The sequence below is a fragment of the Danio aesculapii genome, chromosome 15 (genome assembly GCF_903798145.1).
Source record: "Danio aesculapii chromosome 15, fDanAes4.1, whole genome shotgun sequence".
Lineage (NCBI taxonomy): Eukaryota > Metazoa > Chordata > Actinopteri > Cypriniformes > Danionidae > Danio > Danio aesculapii.
The window spans coordinates 13,692,822-13,713,479 of NC_079449.1; the positions used below are offsets into that span (position 1 = coordinate 13,692,822).

The following is a 20,658-nucleotide window of genomic DNA, read 5'->3' on the forward strand; positions in this document are numbered from 1 at the left end:
GAGAGAAAGTGTCGAAGGAGAAACTCCAGGACAATAAGTCTTGGAGACACCAACTGAAGTGAAAGTTCACCCCAAAATCAACATTTGCTATTCATTTACTAAAAAATCTTGTTCTTTTTTTAGTTTTCAGTAAACATTTGAAACAAAACCCATCAATTATTTGCCTGACTTATTCAGAAAATTACTGATATTATAATGAGTATTATTATGTTTTTACTGTATATGTTGTTGTTGTGGCTACACGGTGGCGCAGTTGGTAGCACGTTTGCCTCACAGCAAGAAGGTCGCTGGTTTAAGCCTCGGCTGTGTCAGTTGGTGTTTCTGTGGAGTTTGCATGTTCTCCCAGTGGTTGCGTGCTCCGGTTTCCCCCACAGTCCAAAAACATGCAGTATAGGTGAATTGGGTAGGCTAAATTGTCTGTAGTGTATGTGTGTGAATAAGTGTGGATGTTTCCCAGTGATGGGTTGCAGCTGGAAGGGCATCCACTGTGTAAAACATATGCTGGTTAAGTTAGCGGTTCATTTCGCTGTGGCGACCCCAGTTTAATTAAGGGACTAAGCCAAAAAGAGAATGAATGAATGGAGTGTTGTTGTTGTTGTTTTTAACAAACCTTAAATGTGCCTTTAGCCAATGATTTTTATTATATGAATCAATATATACCACCTTTTTGCCATTGATTTCATTATATGAATCACCACAGACCATGTTTTTGGCTAAAAACTTCCTGAAGAGTAAATTAAAGTGTGTAAACTAAATTAACAGCAAATGTTTATTTTTAAGTGAACTACCCCTTTAATGTCACCCTAGAAATATACAGAACTCTAATGCAAGGGTCACCAAACTTGGTTCTGGAGAGTCCTGCAGAGTTTAGCTCCAACTTGCCTCAACACACATGCCTGCAAGTTTCAAATACACCTAGTAAGACCAAAATTTACAGGAAACCGACCCCTCCAGGACTAAATGTGATGTCTCCTGCTCTCATGTATAGATGCATCAACATAAACAAACATAGCCTGACCTCTTCAGATGGATCAAGGTGACCACAGAATCCATTCTAGATAATGCACTGTAAAAAATGTTGTTGTTTCAACTTAAACAAGTAAGTTTTGCCTTAAAATAAACACATACAAATACAAATTTAAAGTGGATTAATTAAAAAATGTTATTTTTTATTTGCTAGTATATCATACTATTTAAAGCTCAGATGTTTTGAAACAATATTTCTGAGTTCAGCTGACTTTTTTTTTTAAGTCTACTAAGTTCAGCCAAGTAAAACTTTGATTTATAAGTTATGTCAACACATTAACACAGATAAGTTAATTCAACTCAAGTATTCAAGTAGTAATAACTAATTGGCGCAATCATTTTTTTTACAGTGTGTTAGTCTAGCTCGTGTTAAATTTCAACCTCAAATATGCAGATATTGACTTACCATATTGGCAGCGCGTTCCCTCAAACCCTTCTGGACACTGACATAGCTGATCGCTGGTCTCAGAGCACTTCCCACCATTAAAACAGGTACCAGAAGAACACATTCCTGTAGAAAAGACATCATTCAGGTCTACTCTGCAATCAAATTATGGATGGCGAATATTAAAATGATGCTCACTATGCAAACAGCCTCTCTCTTCTCCTCTCTGCATCCATCCTGGGCAGCACCTGAAGACGGTCTGCATCTCCATATTGTATACCTGTTTATACACTGTATAATACCCTGTCCTGAGACAGACAGATGGAGAGGTAGATTCAGAAACAGATAAAACTATTTCATTACACAGAATGACATTGCTTGGTTGACAAATGAGACATATAAATGATAAGTATTTAGCAAAAATGGATGAAAATATTTGAAGACATCAGAAGACATTTACTGATTCTGAAATCTTTAGAAATAACATAGGCTTGTTACTAGAATAGGAATTACATGGCTGAATGTTAAAGGTACCATATAATGAATATCTGGGTATACCAAGGCATAGTATAATTTTAAGAGATCAGTAAATGAAAATGGCCATACGCTGAGCCTCAGACACCGTTTCCTCGTTTTTTTATGGAAATTTCACGAGTGTAACCCCGGTGGACAACGGGCCAATCAGATGACAAAACAAACTCTGGAGAGACGTATGCATTTGCATATATGTCTACTTTAGGTCGTTCATCCAGACCTGACAAGCAGCTGCGTCATCAAGAGCACACGACTCATATTCAGCTCTGAGATCATAAAAAAAGCTCTGAGATCATTAATGTGCACACTTCAGACTGCAATTGATATGCCAAACGCCTAGTAATACAGTGATCCTTTTCCTCTCTTAATTATTTTAGGACTATATTTCACTTAGTATGTGTGTGGGACTTTTATTTTGAAAACACAAGCCCCAAATTGTTTACTGTGCATTACTGGGCAACCAGAGTATGAGACATGTATCAAACTCACCTCAGGATGCAAAATGAATTAAATAAATAAATTAGCTTATCAAACCATTTATGAAGATTTTTTTAACTTACCGAAGCCATAAACCTACTATGTAGATATCAGAGAACTATTTAACTTATTAAACCAATGCAGTATATGGCACCTTTAAACTTCTTAACTTGACTTCTTGAAAAGAAACGTTATTATAAAGTGCAAAAAGAAACTACCAAATGTCAAAAAATTCAACGGTCTATCAAGCAATTCTAGTCAGGAGGGTTACCGTCTTTCTGATGCTAATCTTTCTGTGTTACATACTACATTTTACTTTCTACTCCATATGGTGATGTACAATGTATTATTTATAATGTATTTATTTAGTTCATTTAAGCTTATTTTGTTTTAAATTTTACTAATTAAGCTAAGAAATGTCTCTTCCAGAGTTGTCCAAATTGTTCCATACAGGTTTAAATCTACTTTTAAAGGGACAGTTCACCCCCCAAAATAATTTACTAAGCTTTTATTCGCACTCAAGAGGTTCCAAACCTTGAGAATGTTGTAAACTAGTATTGACAGCCGTAGCTGGTATCTAACAATCTTTAAAATATGTCCAGAAGAAATAAACTCCAGCAGGTTTAGGACAAGTGATTATAAATAATGAGATGTTTTTGTTTTTGGATCAACTATTTCTTTGAGTAGCTTTTTGATCAGTATCAGATTTAATTACTTTGCTTGGACGCATTTTCATTGTTGTTAATTAAACCTATATGTGTCATTTTTGTAAAAGACAAAGAGTTCTCATCAGATAAACATTTAATAACTTAGCTTTCCTTTGATGTATGGTTTGTCAGTATAGGACAATGATTTAGTCGAGATACAACAATTAGAAAATCTGAAATCTGAGGATTTAAAAAATTTTAATATTGAGAAAATGGCCTTTAAAGTCTAAATTCAGAGATAAGCAATGCACATTACTAATCTAATGTTGCTTTGATATACAGTTAAATTCAGAACTATTAGTCCTCCTGAATTATTAGCCTGTTTTGCCTGTTTAACGGACAGAAGTTTTTTCAACACATTTCTAAACATAATAGAGTTAATAACTCATCTCTAATAACAGATTTCTTTAATCTTTGCCATGATGACAGCACATACTAATTCACTATATATTTTTCAAGATACTGGTATTCAGCTTAAAGTGACATTTAAAGGCTTAACTAGGTTAATTAAGCAGGTTAGGGTAATTAGGCAAGTCATTGTATAAAGATGGTTTCTTCTGTAGACAATTAAAAATACTTCTTAAGAGGATTAATAATATTGACCTTTAAAATGTTTTTTTTTTATTAAAAACTGCTTTTATTCTAGCCAAAATAAACAAATAAGACTTTTCCCAGAAGAAAAAATATTATCGGAAATACTGTGAAAAATTTCTTGCTCTGTTAAACATCATTTGGGAAATATTTGAAAGAGAAAAATAAATTCACAGGAGGGCTAATAATTCAGAATTCTGGCTAACAACCGTATACTGCACTGTTAGAAATTTACTAGATAGCTTTACGGAACATAAGTTACATATTAATATATAATTTAGAATTAATATTCTAATGATTTTTGGCAACAAATTTTTGGCTATTCCCCAAAATTTACCAATGCAACTTCAGACTGGTTTTGTCATCCGTGGTTCCATATTAATTCAGTATTAAGCATGGTATGGACATCAGTTGGTAACAGTCACTATGTCAATAATTGCTGAGTGTGTCTCACCTCCTCTCGTAGCCCACGCACCAGCGCTGAGAAGAGCAGCCCTGCCTCCACACCTTCACCAACCGTGTAAACGCCTGAACACATGGCTGCTTCACTCCCAGCATAGACATCTCCTGCTCCTCACACACGTTTGGCCTGAAGAATGATCCACAATTAGACATGTTCCCATATTCAATAATTCAATGCATCGTGATAATGAGCGTGCAATACTGATGTCTTTGGTATTCAAAATATTCAATTATGTAAACTTTTAGTGCTTTTTAAGAATATTCACATTGTTTTTGCAGTAGTGTGACAGTGCCAAATGTTTGGAGATTACATTGGTTAATTAGCTTAATAGTTCAAACATTAAGGGCCCTATCATACACTCGGCGCAATACGGCGCAAGGCGCGACGCAATTGTTGTTTGCTAGTTTCAGCTTGGTGCAAGAGTCATTTTGATGTTTTGCACCACGCTGTTTAAATAGAAAATGCATTTGCGCTTATATGTGCGCCCATAGGCGTTCTGGTCTAAAAAAGGAGGCGTGTTGAGGCGCATTGCTGGCGCGTTGCTATTTTGAGGAACTTAAAAAAACTGTTCAATAGATCAGATCAAAGCCGGTCTATAGTCCAGCGCAGAGCGTGTTAGTTGTGCACCTCGCTTACACATTGCTTAATACACACAGGGTGTACAGCAATACACAAATATCTTTACAAGTAAAAAATAATTAAAATATTAAGGATATATACAGGATATAAATATAAAGGATTAAAATATTACAAAAAATATTATTTTCTAGCCTACATAAATATAAAAACCATACTTTCATGCCTTCTTCATCTCGGGGGGGGGACGTTTTTTTAGTTTATTCAAAACACTTTGCTTTTGTATAATGTTATCATTATTAGTAGTAGTATTTTTTATATGCATATTTATATTTGTTTTATTAAGAACAAGCTTAGATTTGCTCACCTGTCAGGTTTTAGACCATATGGGGCGCAGCATGTGTAATAGGATATAACTCAGTTTTTTGAACACACTTCCTTATTATTGTTCATTTATTCGTTTGCTGGAAATTAGAACTGAATTTAGAAATAGTTTTGAAACAAATCTTTGTGCTTAACAAACTAAATTAATTATGCATAGGCTAATGGATGTCTGTGCGTACAACACATTTCCCTATCCACGAGAGTGAAAGTGAAAGTAAATAATGAGGAGGCTCATCTCTCATTCTCGCGCTGTAGATGCACTGTTTACCTGTTTTCTGTCTAGTGAAGCGTTCAGTTTTTCCACTTACAAAGTCCGCCATGTAAATAGCAAATGTACTATGGCGTGACGCAACTGACTCTTAAAGGGAATGAGAGATGAGACTCTGATTGGTTTATTCTTAAAACACATCCATAACTCATGAAGAGAATAAGCTTAACCCTGTTAGACCATGCGCCACGGCGCAAAGCGGATTTTTACATCCTTAAAATAGCAACAGTGGATTCTGACATGCCCTTAATGCGTTTGCGCCCTGCGCTTTGCACTTTGCGCATAGATCAAAATAGAGCCCTAACACTTTCACATGCAAACCTGGCCTGCTGAAATATTAATTTAAAATTGACTATTTTAGAGCTATTGTGTGTTAATACTGTGAAATTATCCACTAATGGTTAACATTAGTTAATTTAACTAAACTCACAAAAAACTTAGGTGATGTACATCTCTTAGTTAACACTTAATAATGTGTTAATCGTAGTTGTAATCTGATTGAAGTTTTATTATTTAACTAATAAAGTTTAGTTGTATTTTCAAACTAATATTAACATAGTAACTGTAATCTGTTTTTTCACTGTTGTGTTAATTGTGTGAATGTGTTTTGTAAATATTATTTATAAAAACTTTATAATTCTTTTGCTACTTAATTTGCTCAAACAATTTGTTTCCTCTAAACATGTACAGTGGGAGAAATAAGTATTGAACACGTCATGTTTTTTTTCTGGGAATAATATTTCTAAAGGAGCTGTGAATCAATGTGTAATTGAACCAAATTTAGGTAAAAATGCAAACAATACAAACATAAAAATAAAACAAAACAAAAAAAAATCAGAAAAAATGTTATGTGTAAGAACAATGAAATGATACAAGGAGAAAGTGCCAAACTACTGAAATGTATTTAACACTTTATACAAAGGCTTTTTGGTGAAGGGAGCTTAAAGAGGCCTCTCATATGGAAAATGAAGGAGCATAAATTTCTCAGGTTATTTTTTTCACCTCAAAAGAGTGTAAAAATTTTGATGGTTTTGTGATCTCGTCTATCAAATCTGATCTTTATTTTATATTTTCTATTGGATTTGAGTCAGATGATTGGCTGGGCCATTCTACAGCTTGATTTTCTTTCTCTGAAACCCTTTGAGAGTTTCCTTGGCTGTGTTTTGGATCATTGTCTTGCTGAAATGTCCACCCTGGTTTCATCTTCATTATCATGCTAAAGTAGATGGACTGAAGCAGCTAATATTAATTTACAATGAGGAAGGGCAGAGGGTTGCTGAAGAACTACTGAAAGATTTCAGCTGCTGTCTGGGCTTTCCAACACAATCTCACGGCAATTCGTAACTTTTTGATTTAGTGGCTAATTCGTACGAATTCGTACGATCTAATTCGTACAATTTAGTACGATTTGCTCATCCCCCAATGACGGTCAGGTTTAGGGGTGGGGTTAGGTGCCATGCCTCCTTTTTAAAATCGTACAATTTCGTACGACTGAACTCCCTTTCTTCATGTATTCAGTCGTTTCATTTTATTTTATTACACATAACTTAATTTGTAAACTCATTAGATTTGTTTTCTTTGCATATATGGATTTCTTCAGTTGTTACCAACATCTGGCGAAAATTTCAAGTCCACGACACCTTTAGAAATATGTTTTCTGAGAAAACTGGTGACTTGTTAAATACTTATTTCCCTCACTGTATATACAAAGTGATACAGTAGGCTTTTTTTTGTTGTTGTTCAAGTAACGTTTTGTAGCTTAGGTCAATATAGTGATTATACATATATAAAAAAACAAGAAAATATAATACTGTCATAAGTCTGCCCACAATATTAATTTATATAGTGACATTTGTCACTTGATCCAAGCCTGTATGGTTTTCTTTCTTCTGTTATACACAAAACAAGATATACTGAAGAATGTTGGAAAATCAACCATTAACTTCCATAGTTTTTCACAATGGGTGTCAGGGGCTTCTTTTTTACAACATTCTGCGTATATCTTGTTTTGTGTTCAACCAAAGAAAGACATTCATTCAAATATTGAACCACTTGGGTGGCAGTAAATGATGAGGTATTGTTCATTTCGGCTGAACTGTGCCTTTAACACCCATTATAGACATCTGTCCCAAATTGGTGGTAGAATATTGTGGTCTTTCTCACTTTGGTTATGTTGCATGGATTATTGGAAAGCAGTCTGATGTGAAACCACACCATATTAAAGTGGCCTTATTATATTTTTTCACACGTTGTGAACTTCATAATATTGCTGAAGGCACAAAGTTCATTCCAAAAAAAGTTATTAATATATGCTTTTTAATATATACAGTTGAGATCAGAATTATTAACCCCCCTGAATTATTAGCCCCCCTGTTCATTTTTTCCCCCAATTTCTGTTTAAGGGAGAAAATATTTTTTTCAACACATTTCTAAACATAGTAGTTTTAATAACTCATTTATAATAACAGATTTATTTAATCTTTGCCATGATGACAGTAAATAATATTTGACTAGATATTTTTCAGGACACTTCTATACAGCTTAAAGTGACATTTAAAGGCTTAACTAAGTTAATTAAGTTAACTAGGCAGGTTAGGGTAATTGGGCAAGTCATTGTATAATGATGATTTGTTCTGTAGACTATCGAAAAAAAATATTAGCTTAAAGGGGCTAATAATTTTGACCTTAATGTTTTAAAAAAATTAAAAACTGCTTTTATTTTATTATCATTTGGGAAATATTTAAAAAAGAAAAAAATTCAAAGGGGGGCTAGTAATTCTGGCTTCAACTATACATATTGTTTATGTTCTTGAATATAGTATAACTTACTGTTTATGTGAATTCTGTGTGTTTTTGACATGACAATCTGCTTATCAGAGAACTGACATGAAAGATGAGATATGAAACACAGTTTACAATGAAAAAACTTTCTATAATCCCAAAAATGAGAGATAAATAAATAGAGATGAAGAATAAAAACAAATGGTTGCTTTATTAGCTGCTGCAGGAGTAACCAAGTCAGGAACTGTAAAGGCTCCACCTTCTTTTAGAAAAGAGGCAGGGATTAGCAGCTCATTTGCATTTAAAGCAATAAAAAAACTGGTAGCATATACAGCATAAGGAAAATTTCCGTAGCGTATTTAGAAATTAAACTTCAGACTAATTCTGGCGACTTCTTTTAAATAGCATATTTTAATGCAGCATAATAAAACAATCAATAGTAAATCAATTGCACGAAAGTAATATCATGAAAAGCACACTGTAAAACCCAAAATGGAAATGTAACTCAAACCGTTTGAGAAAACCAATTGCAACAAACCATTTAAGTTCAAAAACTAATCCCTATGAGTACTGTGAACTTAATCCATTTGAGTAAATGAAGCATTTTTAGCGCAGTAAAACCAGATAAATGAAGAGAACTCAAACCAACTGAGTACTGTAAAACCCAATAAGTTAAGGTAACGCAAACCGTTTGAGGAAACAGATTTCAAAAAAACATTTCAGCTAAAAAACGAATCTAAATGAGTACTGTGAACTCACTCCATTTAAGTTGAAGTAATGAGGTATTTAATTAAGTCATTACCTTCAACACTGAGTTCAAAACTCTTTTCAAATGAGTAAAATTAACTTTGTCAATTTTGAGTTAACTACACTCATTTCATTTGATAGATTTGACTGTTGGATTTTACAGTGCATGTATGCTTCAACATGCAAATAAAAGAGTAAATGCACATCAAAGCATGGCAGGGGTGATGTCATAACTATCCATCTTGTTCACATGTTAAAAACAATAATTGGAAATGTTCATGCATGTGTGCACACAAGCTGACATATAAGCAGAATGTGAATACTAATATGCATGTGGTCTATACTGTGATAAGTTGTTTGTACAAGTATAATGCATGTTTAGGACTTTACATAATCAAACAAGAATGTGGCTTGTTCAAGTAAAAGAGCACTTACAAACCTAATTAACTCTTGACAACATATTATGTAATTACAAGGCTGTGTACAAATCTAAAATGAGTTAAACTCTGATTATGCTGTAAGTCAGTAAGGAAATAAATCCAGTGAGCTTCCTCTTAGATCCTGAGGCTGCGGAAAGAGCTCATTTTTAAATGCTGACCAAATGTTCCCACAGCTTGTAAAGTTTGATCCTCCAAGAACATGCTGAACCCAACACAATCTCAGGCAATTCGTAACTTTTTGTTTTAGTGGCTAATTTATATGAGTTTGTAGGATCTCATTTGTACAATTTAGTATGGTTTGCTTATCCCCAATGACGGTTGTGATTAGGGCCACACCTCCTTTTTTTAAAAAGTAGATTTTCATACGACTGAACTTATACGAATTCGTACAAATTAGCCACTAAACTGACAAAATGTTACATTTCATCATGGGATCATTTATATATTATAATATTAAAACTGAGGTGAAGGCTTATCATAAATGTAAATATCATAAACTATAGTTTTTATGCAGCTAAAAATAATCAGAAATAATACAATATTGTTAAAAATATGGGACAAATATTTTGCCAAATAAACAAGCTTAAATTGCACAAAACTCAACACCCTTGCAACCTCCTAGCATAGCAACTGCTTCACCACCACACAGAATACCTTAGCAACCACTTAACACTCAAGCATCTGCCTAGCAACTAGCAAAATTAACAACTGTCAAGCAATGTCCTAGCAACCACATAATTTACCTTAGAAACCACCTACAAAATCCTAGCAACACCCATGGCAATAACCCAGAGTACTCTAGCAGCTGCTTAGCAGCACCCTAGTAACCACCTAAATTACAACTGTCAAGCAATGTCCAAGAAAACACCCAGTTTACCTTAACAACAATATACACACTCTGGCAACAACCTAGAGTACCCTACCAACTGCCTAGCAACACCCTAGTAACCTAGTATACCTTAGAAACCACATAGAGCAACTGCCCAGAGCAACTGCAAAGCAACCACATAGTGAGCCCTATAAAAACACCATCTGAACTGCATAGCAACCGATCACAGTACCCTAGCAACCAATCATTTTATCTTAGCAACCATCTAAGTATACATCTCTATAAATACAATCTGTTTCAAATTTCAACTTCTTCAAACTTAAAGGCTTTGGGCTTTTTTCATTCTTGTTCTTTTTAGCTTAGTCCCTTATTTATCAGGGGTCGCCACAGCGGAATGAACCGCCAATATATCCAGCATATGTGTTACGCAGCGGATGCCCTTCAAGCTCCAACCCAGTACTGGGAAACACCCATATACTCTTGCATTCCCACACATACACTATGGCCAATTTAGTTAATTCAATTCACCTATAGCGCATGTCTTTGGACTGTGGGAGGAAACCCAAACCAACTTGGAGAGAACATGCAAACTCCACACAGAAAGCCAACTGACCCAGCCGGGGCTCAAACCAGCGACCTTCTTGCTGTGAGGCGATCGTGCAACCCACTGCGCCACCGTGATGCACCAGCTTTAGTCTTTCTCAAACCAATATAAAAGTTTCTCTACAAACTTTGTTTTAGTTGCTGTATATGGACTTTTTCTTCTAATTTCTTTTTTAATTTAATTATATAATAAAAAACACATGCTTTAAGTAATACATAGATTTTTCAGCTGAAAATGTAACATTTCCAAATCTACACTTTTTTTTCAGAATTAGATGACTTTTAGGGGTCATTTTGTCTCTGAACCAGCTAAGTACATAAACACTCAGCTTATACATCCTCATTGGTCAGGAGTGGTTACAGTAGATGGCATAAATCTTTCTCAAAGCTCTCCAAAGAGTATCTAGAATATCGCTGAGAATGCATTTCAGCTTCATAAATACATCAGAACTACTGAAGAATGATTTGCTGTAATCCATCTGTGACATTCAGGCTCTTGATTTCAGTATTTTGACTGTGTGAGTGTGGTGAGTCTGGGCTCTGCCTCAGAAAGGGTCATCATGTTCTCGCTCGGGTTGCTTCCTCTATGAGCATCTGGGCTTAATACAGCACATCCTGAGTTCATTATAGGGGCTCACAGATAAACGGCACAGCCACACGCCGGATCAGCCCTCCAGTCAGAGTGTCAAAGACTCTGGCCTCAGTCACGCTCCAAATTCTTTCAGGTCTAGTCCATTTGAGACAATACGAAGCAAGTGAATGCATTTGCATGTACAAATGTAAACCGCATGTTTACAGAGTCAGCTCGATTATTTGATGATCGCTATGCATGAATATAATTAAAAGCATGCACCTCTTGGCGAAAGGGATAGTTCACCCAAAAATGGTTCACCTAATCACTATTTATTCATTCATTCATTTTCCTTCTGCTCAGTCCTTATATTTATCAGGGGTCGCCACAGCGGAATGAACCGCCAACTTATCCAGAATATGTTTTACACAGCGGATGGCCTTCCAGCTGTAACCCAGTACTGGGAAACACCCATACACGCGTGCACACACATACACTACAGCCAATTTAGTTAATTCAATTCACCTATAGCGCATGTCTTTGGACTGTGGGGGAAACTGGAGTACCCCAAGGAAAGCCACGCCAACATGCAAACTCCACACAGAAATGCCAGCTGACCCAGCTGGGACTCGAACCAGCAACCTTCTTGCTGTGAGGTGAAAGTACTAACTACTGAGCCACCGTGTTGCCCCTATTCACTATTTACTCTGGCTCTAGTTACAAACCTTGAGATTCTGCTTTCAGTTGAACACAAAATAGGATATTTTGAAGAATGCTGGAAACCGGTAACCATTGACTTCCATAGTGGAAAACACTGTGGAAGTCAATGGTTACCGGTTTCCAAAATTCTTCTTTTATGTTCAACAGAAAAAATAAACTCAAACAGGTTTTGAACAAGGGTGAGTAAATGGTGACAATTTTTTTTTATTTTAGCATGAACTATCCCTTAATTAAATAAATAAATAAATAAATAAATAAATAAATAAATAAATAAATAAATAAATAAATAAAACTGCAGACTTCTTTGTTCTTACTGAATAACTTTTTAGATGACAAATAAATATGACAGGTCACGCAGCAGAGATCGACCAAACAGATCTAAAATTGCCAGAATATAAGATGGACTTTTGATGTAGTGGCTCATTAAATAGATCGTGTTGATTTTTAGCAACAAAAAGGTTACAAGACCTAAAAATTCTCAAATATTTAATTAAAAAATGAATCTCGCTCTTAGCGACACCTATAGGGCAGTTAAATCACTACAGAAACAATGAAATTAATCTTCGGTTTCACATCCTTGCGCTATGACTTATTAAATAATTATGTGGACACCAAAACAATATTTTTTTATTTTTTTATTATTTATTGTTAATTGTATCAGCTTTAAGAGTAATTAAAGGCATTGTGGTAAATGGAATAAAATTGATTGAGAATAGCCTGATTACAGATAAAATTTCATAATATTTAAATAATGTTACATTTTCTTATAAACGACAGTAAATTCAACTTTTCAACCTTAATTAAAGGTCTCATCCAACTAGCACTATATAAACAAACAAAAAAGTTCAACAAAAGTTCATGCATATTATGTCCTTGAAAGAAAAATATATATACACAAATTCAAGTTTTCTGTTCTCCAGATTGCATTTGATGAAAGTTTTCTATCAAAGTTCACATGCACTGTTAAAATGTTGGTTTCCAACACAAATCCATTAAGTTAACATATAATTGTTTTAACAAATTTAAGTTTATTGAACATGAAACAAATAAGCTATACCACAAAAACCTCAAAAAGTGTGTTGATTCAGCTCATTATTAATAAGTAGTTTGAACAAGCAGCAAAAATGTTATTTTAAGTGTGTGCTGGGTTATCAGAGCATCCACACTGTAAAAATTTCCTGGTTGCCTTAATTTTTTAAGTTGAATCAAATTAATATGACTCCAATGAACTTATATGTTAAACGCTTAAAACGACTTTTAAAATTAAGTTAGAACATGATTAACTTACTCTGTAAAAATGCTGGGTTCCACACAATTCATTCATGTTGTCCCAACACAAATTGATTAAGTTAACACTTTTAACAAATTTATGTGGATTGAACATTAAATTAAGTTCTCCCAATGAAATCTCAAGAATTGTGTTGTTTCAGCTCATTTTAATTAAGTAGCTTGAACAAGTAAAAACAATATTTTTGAGTGTAGTTTAGTTACAATGACCTAAGATATTGTCATTGTCATATTGTCATGTTTTTACAGTGCAGTAATCAAAGAAAACTATTTGAATAATAATGAATTGATTAACACCTTAGCTCACTTTTTACAATACATTTTTGTCTAAACCTGAACTAATCACCATTGTCAAGTGTAAACTCAAAACAGGGCTCGACAGTTAAGGGGTTAATGTACATGCAAATAATAAGAAACATTTTAATTTTTATATTTGGATATATGTTATTTTTCTATGAACATCATAAACATGAACTTTTGTTAAACTTTTATTTGTTTGAGTATGAAGTGCTACTTGAATTAATACTTTAATTACGGCTGAAAACGTGAATTTACTGTCGTTCATCAGAAAATGTTACATTATTTAAATATTCTATTAGTGATTCGTATCCTCGATGAATTTTCAGCCATTTAATACAATGCCTTAACATAAGCTAATACAATTAACATGAATTAGGATACGTTAACTTAATCGATTTGTGTTGGGACAACATGAAGGAATAGTGTAGAACCCTGCATTTTACTGTGCGTGATGTGAACTTTAACTTTCATCAAATGCGAAATGGAGAACACAAAACTTGAACTTAAATGAATCTAAAAGTAAAGTTCCTCACATGTCGGGCTGGAGGTCCAGTGATGCTGCCCCGATCATCATCATCATCATCCCATAGCAGAGCAGGAGAGCACCGGAGCAGCTCATCGTTCACAGCATCCACATGCAGCAACACTCGTCCGAGCTTCCAGGGGCCCGCTGTCCACTTTAATGGGTCCGATCACTTCATTATACGAGTGTGCTTAATATATTTGGGAAAGCACTAAAAGTTTTCTTCTTGCAAACTGAAAAAAATCGAGCATCATAGAGTCCTGGAGCTGCTGTCCTCAACTGTGCACAGACTGAGACGGACTGGACAATCGCTCAGCGCTCTTCTTTTCGTCGAGCGCACATACACACGCGCGCGCGCACACACACACGTACATCTGCCGCTGTATGGGGCTATCAGGGGAACCCTACAACATCGTGGTTATACTTTACTATGCTTCCAGAATACAAACTAATTAATCCAATACAAACCGATTTCATTGTACTCCACTATAATAATGTTCTGTGTATTCAAACGATTTTTGAATTACTTGCTGTAGCTGTATAAATCATTTTTAAACATTTTGTGTAGTTTTGATTTTAAGAGAACACAATAGACCTATTAATTTATCAAGAAATGTAAAATCAATGCGCTATTTTTGAGAATAACGTTAACTCTAGTATCAAAACATCTGCCATTTTGTCCAAATGTCTGCAAATGGCTACATTTTATTTACTTTAAATAAAAAAGAAATGTTATGAGTTGTTTATAGAGTAAAAAATATTAACATTTAACTACACCCCAAATATCTATGCACTCCAGAGAACCTAAGATATAGAAACGGTAAAATTTTGAAATAATAGAATTTTATTGAGATAATAAACCTAAATGGTACCATCAATAATTGCGTATGTAATTTAAAACATAATTTTATAACACATCATGTTTTAATTGGTTGATAAAAATGACAGACTGAAACAAACCCAAAGCTTTCACGAAAACTCGTGACTTTTAATTGAATCAGCGTGGGACTTTTAATTTGAAAAGTGCGTTTTACGCTCTTTCGTCAAAACAGTTAAATGCGTCTGCTAGCTTCACGCAGTTGTGGTCGGTCTGGGTTGAGCTGGTCTGCGCTGTGGTCCGGGATGATTCTCTTATCCTAAAATATTCCGATTTTACTACATCATTCCTCTATAACGTGTACAATCCGTCGCTGGATTTGATCTCGGTGAAGGTATGAGTCTGAATGCGTTGCTGGTGTCATCTTTAATCAATCTCTAACGCGTAATCAGCTGTCATTGATGTATTGCAGGGCCCTGATGTACTCATCCTTTATTGATTTCACGGACAGTTTCTTCAGAGCCCACACAAAGTACTTTACAGTATTTTGTATTCATTTTGAGCTGATCCACCCAAATATTCAAACCCAAATAATGCAAGTGCTTTACTGTAGTACAATGTTGCATCGTTTCCAACCCAAATGAAACCCAAACAACACATATCGATGCAGCGTAGTTTTTATTTGGATATCTTCCTGAAATATAACCCACAAAAGCTTGTCTTGATTCATTGGATATGCTTACAGGGAGATTAAACTTGGGGCTGTGTATTCAGTGGCATTCTGCTTCCTGAAATAGCTGATCTCATGATCAAACCACAAAATACTGATGATATCTGCGTTACTTTTAACTTCTTCGGTGTAGCCTGATAAATTGACGATGCTTTGCGTCATTCATGTATGTTAAATTAATGTATTGAGGTAAAGCTGGCTTTATATTCGCACATTCGTTCAGTGACAACTTGTGACAAGCTCCCTATATTGTTTACCATGGTACTTTGAATATTGGGTCTGAAATCACATGTAAGTACGACTTCAAAACAGCTTTATATATTTGACTGTGAACAATGTTGTACTTGCCATTGGCATAGTCATTCATTGGCTACTAATATGATTTCACTATTTAGTATTTGCAAAGAATCCCTTTCTGAATTTATATTATTGAGAAAGTCAGACTGTGTGAATAAAAAACCAACTTTACCTCAGTAATAAATGTCTTGATATTATTTAGTTGCATAAGAAATATAATAAAAAACTCAGTTTAGATTAGAGGTAAGTGCCATAAGCTATCTTGGACAGTGGGGTAAAGTTGGTTTTATATTCGCACATTCAGACTTTTTTATTGCTGAATATCAGTACATAAAACTTAAATTAAAATATAAAACAATATGTGACCATGACAAAAAGTACAGTACACTCTCAGAAAAAAGGTACACGGTGGTACAAATAATGTTCCTTTGTAAAAGTTGTACCTTATTTTATACAGAAAAGACCTCTTATGATGCTGTTCTGTCCTTTTATGGTACAATTAAAATGAAGGTACACAATTGTTCTTATAAAAGAGGTACGTAAGTGTTGAACAACTTTTTTATGACAATATCTATGAAAATAAATATTACTGGAGAGGCAAAGTGATTTTATGAACAATTTCCATATAACATGGATCATCATTTAAAAGCGTATGTTTAAAGAAACTTATTAACATTATTTATTACGTTCTGTAATACAAAACAACTGGTAAAACAAAAGTATAAACTAAACATTTGATTCATTTTTAATAAACATTTGGTAAGCATTGTCTGATAAATACATTTTCATTATTGATATCCGCACCTTTGGGCATTTGTTTTCCACTACGCACATGAGCTGGTAAAAGTCCTGCATATACAAAGTGTTCATGCAGACATTTTAGTATTGTAAAACTAATCAAACATTGTGCAAATCTCGTTACAATACTTTTGCTTAATTCTATTTCTATTTTAAAATTAAGTAAATTAAATGAACTTTTAAGTGATTACAAAGGTTTTGTGTGAAACTTGGAGAAAAAAATGTTTTATATTGTACTTGGGAGAATGTATTTCTGTAATATTTTTGTGGAAAGTGTTCTGAAATGTTTAGCAAAATATTTTTTTATTGATGTTAAAGTATTTTTTATTCTTTATTGTAAATGGAAAAGGTGTATTTTCACAAAACAAACTTTTTTTATTAAAACATTGTTTAAAAATGGATTTGATGTTTTATATATACTGAAAATAAATTGACGCATTTTGGATATAGCAAAATGATTTTAAGTAGTTCTTAAAGGTACACATTTGACACTGTAAAGGTACAAAGTGTCTTGTCACTGTGGTGGTACCTTTATGGATCAGATTTGTACCTTTGATGAAGGTACAATATTGTATCTGCATGTTTTAAAAACCAAATATACATTTTGGTTTCCTATGGTACAAATAATGTCCTTAAATGTACAAAGTGCAATGGCACAAATTTGTTTCTTTGTCTTAAGGTACAATTCAGTTCTGTAAAAAGGTACTGCCCCACTGACAAGGGTTCGTAACTTCTTTGGTACAACATTATACCATTTTTTTTCTGTGTAAAATATGGAACAATGGAAAAATAACGTCATAAAAACTAAAGAGAGAAAGGAAAAGAAGAAAAGCAATAAAGGTTTTTGCAATTACAAAAGTTAATTTAAGATTACTTTTATGAAGATCTTAAGAGCAGATCATAATTTTGACAGTCTTATTAGTTGTTGCTGAAATCAACTTTATATAATTCTCCATATCTTTTAAGAAGACCACAAAGGCAGGTTTATTATTTGAGAATTTAAAATTTGCTTAACAAAATGATTAAATTTATTCAAAAAAACATTTCCTTTTGTGGGGTCCCAGTTAAAATACCCAAAATATAATCATTTTCAGCTTTATAGACAATTTCGGTAGAATCTTCACCTTAACAAAAAAAAATCAACATTATTCCAAAACTCCTGAATGTAACGACATGACCAAAATAAATGTATCACCGTTTCATCAGCATTCACACAAAAAAGAACAACTCAAGTCAGTGTCAACTTTAAACTTTGTAAAAATTTCTTGACAGGATAAAACCTGTGGAGCAGTTTAAAAGAAACCCATTCTGACTTTCTCCCTATTGTTTACAAATTCTAAACAGGGAAATCATATTAGTAGCCGTAGACTATCAAAGTACAACATTAGCACTATTTAATTGACTGTGAACAATGTTGTTTTCAAGTCATACTTCCATTTTAGACCGAGTATTCAAAATAATGTGGTAAACAATATGGAGACTGTCACAAGTTCAAAAATAAACGAATGAGTAAATATAAAACCAACGAAAAGCAAATTAAAACTATGTTAAATCAATATGTGTTGTTTTGGTTTCATTTGCATTGGAAACGGTGCAGAATTGGCAGCAGAAGTACTACAGTAAAGCATATGCATTGTTTTGTTTTGAATATTTTGGTGGATCAGCTCAAATTAAATTCAATATACATGAGAAGTATTTTATGTAACATATTTTGGGCTCTGAAGAAACTGTTCGTAGGTTTGTTTTTTTACAACAAACTCCATTTATAACTCTATTTACCACAGCAAGTCGGACAACCTGCGATTCCAGTTTTGATGACTGAAAGATTGTAAAGCATGACTTGCAGTATTGTTTAAATGCATTTTCTTTCACAATTTCATTTATAGGGTGTCCGTGGGCTCTTAAAAAGTCTTAAAGTTTTAAAGTTCATAAATAAAATTTCAGACCTTAAAAAGTATTACATTCACTTAAATATTGACTTGTAGGTCTTAACATTTTAAACAGGTCTTAATTTTCCAATGTCCCAATACCCGGACAGTCACCAACAATCCATCTCAATTCTTTTTTAAACAAACTCTATTTACCAATATGGTTTCATTATCTTCCTTACAATAACATTTAGAAGTTCTTTGTGTATTGATCTGTTTGGTTTGTATTCAGTGAGCATATCTGTAATGTATTGAGTTCCTAGGCCATTTAGAGATTTATAGACCAGTAATAATACTTTAAAATCTATTCTGAATGTAACTGGGAGCCAGTGTAAAGACCTGAGGACAGGCGTGATGTGCTCTGATTTCCTGGTTCTGGTCAGAATTCTGGCTGGAGCGTTCTGGATGAGCTGCAACTGTCTTTTTGGGAAGGCCAGTAAGGAGGCCATTACAGTAATCCACCCTGCTGCTGATAAAAGCATGAACAAGTTTCTCTAAGTCCTCACTGGAAACAAAGCATGAAGTCTTGCAATGTTTTTGAGATGATAGTATGCCGATTTAGTTACTGCTTTGACATATTGACATACATTTGACATACTGCTTTATATGACTACTGAAACTCAGATCTGACTCCAGAGTCACCAAGATTCTTGACCTTATGTTTTGTTGTTTGTTTTAGTTAATTATAGTTTGCTTGTTTTGACAAATTTTATTTAAGTCGTTTGGATTTTTTATGAGGCAAGTATTACATTATTATGGGGTTTAGCCCTGTATAACTCTGAAATTTCACTCATAATGGCTTAAAAGGGTCTTAGTCTTAAATTTGACTTTGAAGCCTGCAGAAACCCTGATTTGAACCAATGTGATTGTGATTAACTGAAATGAACTAATTATTCCAGTGCCTTGGGAAATTTGTTACAAAAAGAGCATTTTTCCAACCAAATTAGGCTTTATGAAGTGGTCAAAAATTGTTTCAATGTTTCCTGTATCTATTGTTTGTTTGTTTTTTCAGTCTTATCAGGTAAGAATCAAGGTTGCTGTAGTTACTAAATCATATTGACAGGAGCAGAAATTAACTGATTCAGATTTGAACTGAAGCGTTAGAAAACGTGCAATAGGCTACCATAAAAGGTGTGAATTCTACAGTTTGCAACCAGTTTGCTCCACAGACTATTCAAATAAAAAGGTCTAATGTTGCACACGTGTGAGCATTTTAGTTACTTTTCCATATGCAATATTATGGACCGTTAATGATCATACTACCGTTTACAAACTACAGTGGCACCGCCAGTAAACCGTTCAACCCTACTTCCTAGACGCCATGATCGAAGACGCGATGGATCAGGAAAAGTCAGGAAAAACACCCAAAAAGTTAGGAAAATAAATGAAATCTTCCTTCCAATTATTAAAAATTTATCCAAGATATGACTGATAGTTATTCAATTAAAAAAGACACGAAGGATAGAGTTATATTCGAAATTTAATGTTGTCAGAGTGCAGCTCAACAAAACACGACAACTCCATACTTTCCGCGCATGCGCCCCCATAAAGGACTAAGCAGAAGGAAAATGAAGGGATGAATTTTTTGGGCTGTGATGTTCTTTAGATCTTTCCTCACTTGATCAAATGCATTCTCCCCTTTCCCTGTAGATGAGTGGAGCGGCGTTCCCCTCTCCCACAGCCGAGATAGCGGAGATGAACCGGATCCACTATGAGCTGGAGTACACCGAGGGCATCAGTCAGAGAATGCGCATCCCTGAGCAGCTCAAAGTGGCTCCGTACGGATCTGAAGATCAGGAGCTTCCTGACCACGAGCTGCTCCACACCACAATGATGCACGTTCCTGAGAGAATCATAGTGGCAGGTGAAATATAGG

At 34.3% G+C, this 20,658-nt stretch overlaps 2 protein-coding genes across 4 annotated transcripts in view; one reads left to right on the forward strand and one right to left on the reverse strand.

Moving 5' to 3' along the window:
* megf6 (multiple EGF like domains 6) overlaps positions 1-14,520 on the reverse strand; it is a 107,183-nt gene extending 92,663 nt beyond the window's left edge. Inside the window, exons 1-4 of the mRNA XM_056473699.1 lie at positions 14,223-14,520; positions 4,175-4,309; positions 1,610-1,719; positions 1,433-1,537 (exon numbers count right to left, since the gene is read on the reverse strand). Coding sequence (XP_056329674.1) covers positions 1,433-1,537; positions 1,610-1,719; positions 4,175-4,309; positions 14,223-14,308 — 436 coding nt within the window. The 5' untranslated portion in view covers positions 14,309-14,520. The remainder of the gene's footprint in view (positions 1-1,432; positions 1,538-1,609; positions 1,720-4,174; positions 4,310-14,222) is intronic.
* A 762-nt stretch (positions 14,521-15,282) lies between these two features.
* The window catches only part of mffa (mitochondrial fission factor a), a 21,597-nt gene continuing 16,221 nt past the window's right edge, over positions 15,283-20,658 (forward strand). For all 3 annotated transcript variants that reach the window (XM_056473440.1, XM_056473441.1, XM_056473442.1), the window contains exons 1-2: positions 15,283-15,423; positions 20,433-20,646. In XM_056473440.1, the coding sequence (XP_056329415.1) occupies positions 20,433-20,646 (214 nt within the window). In that variant the 5' untranslated portion in view covers positions 15,283-15,423. The remainder of the gene's footprint in view (positions 15,424-20,432; positions 20,647-20,658) is intronic.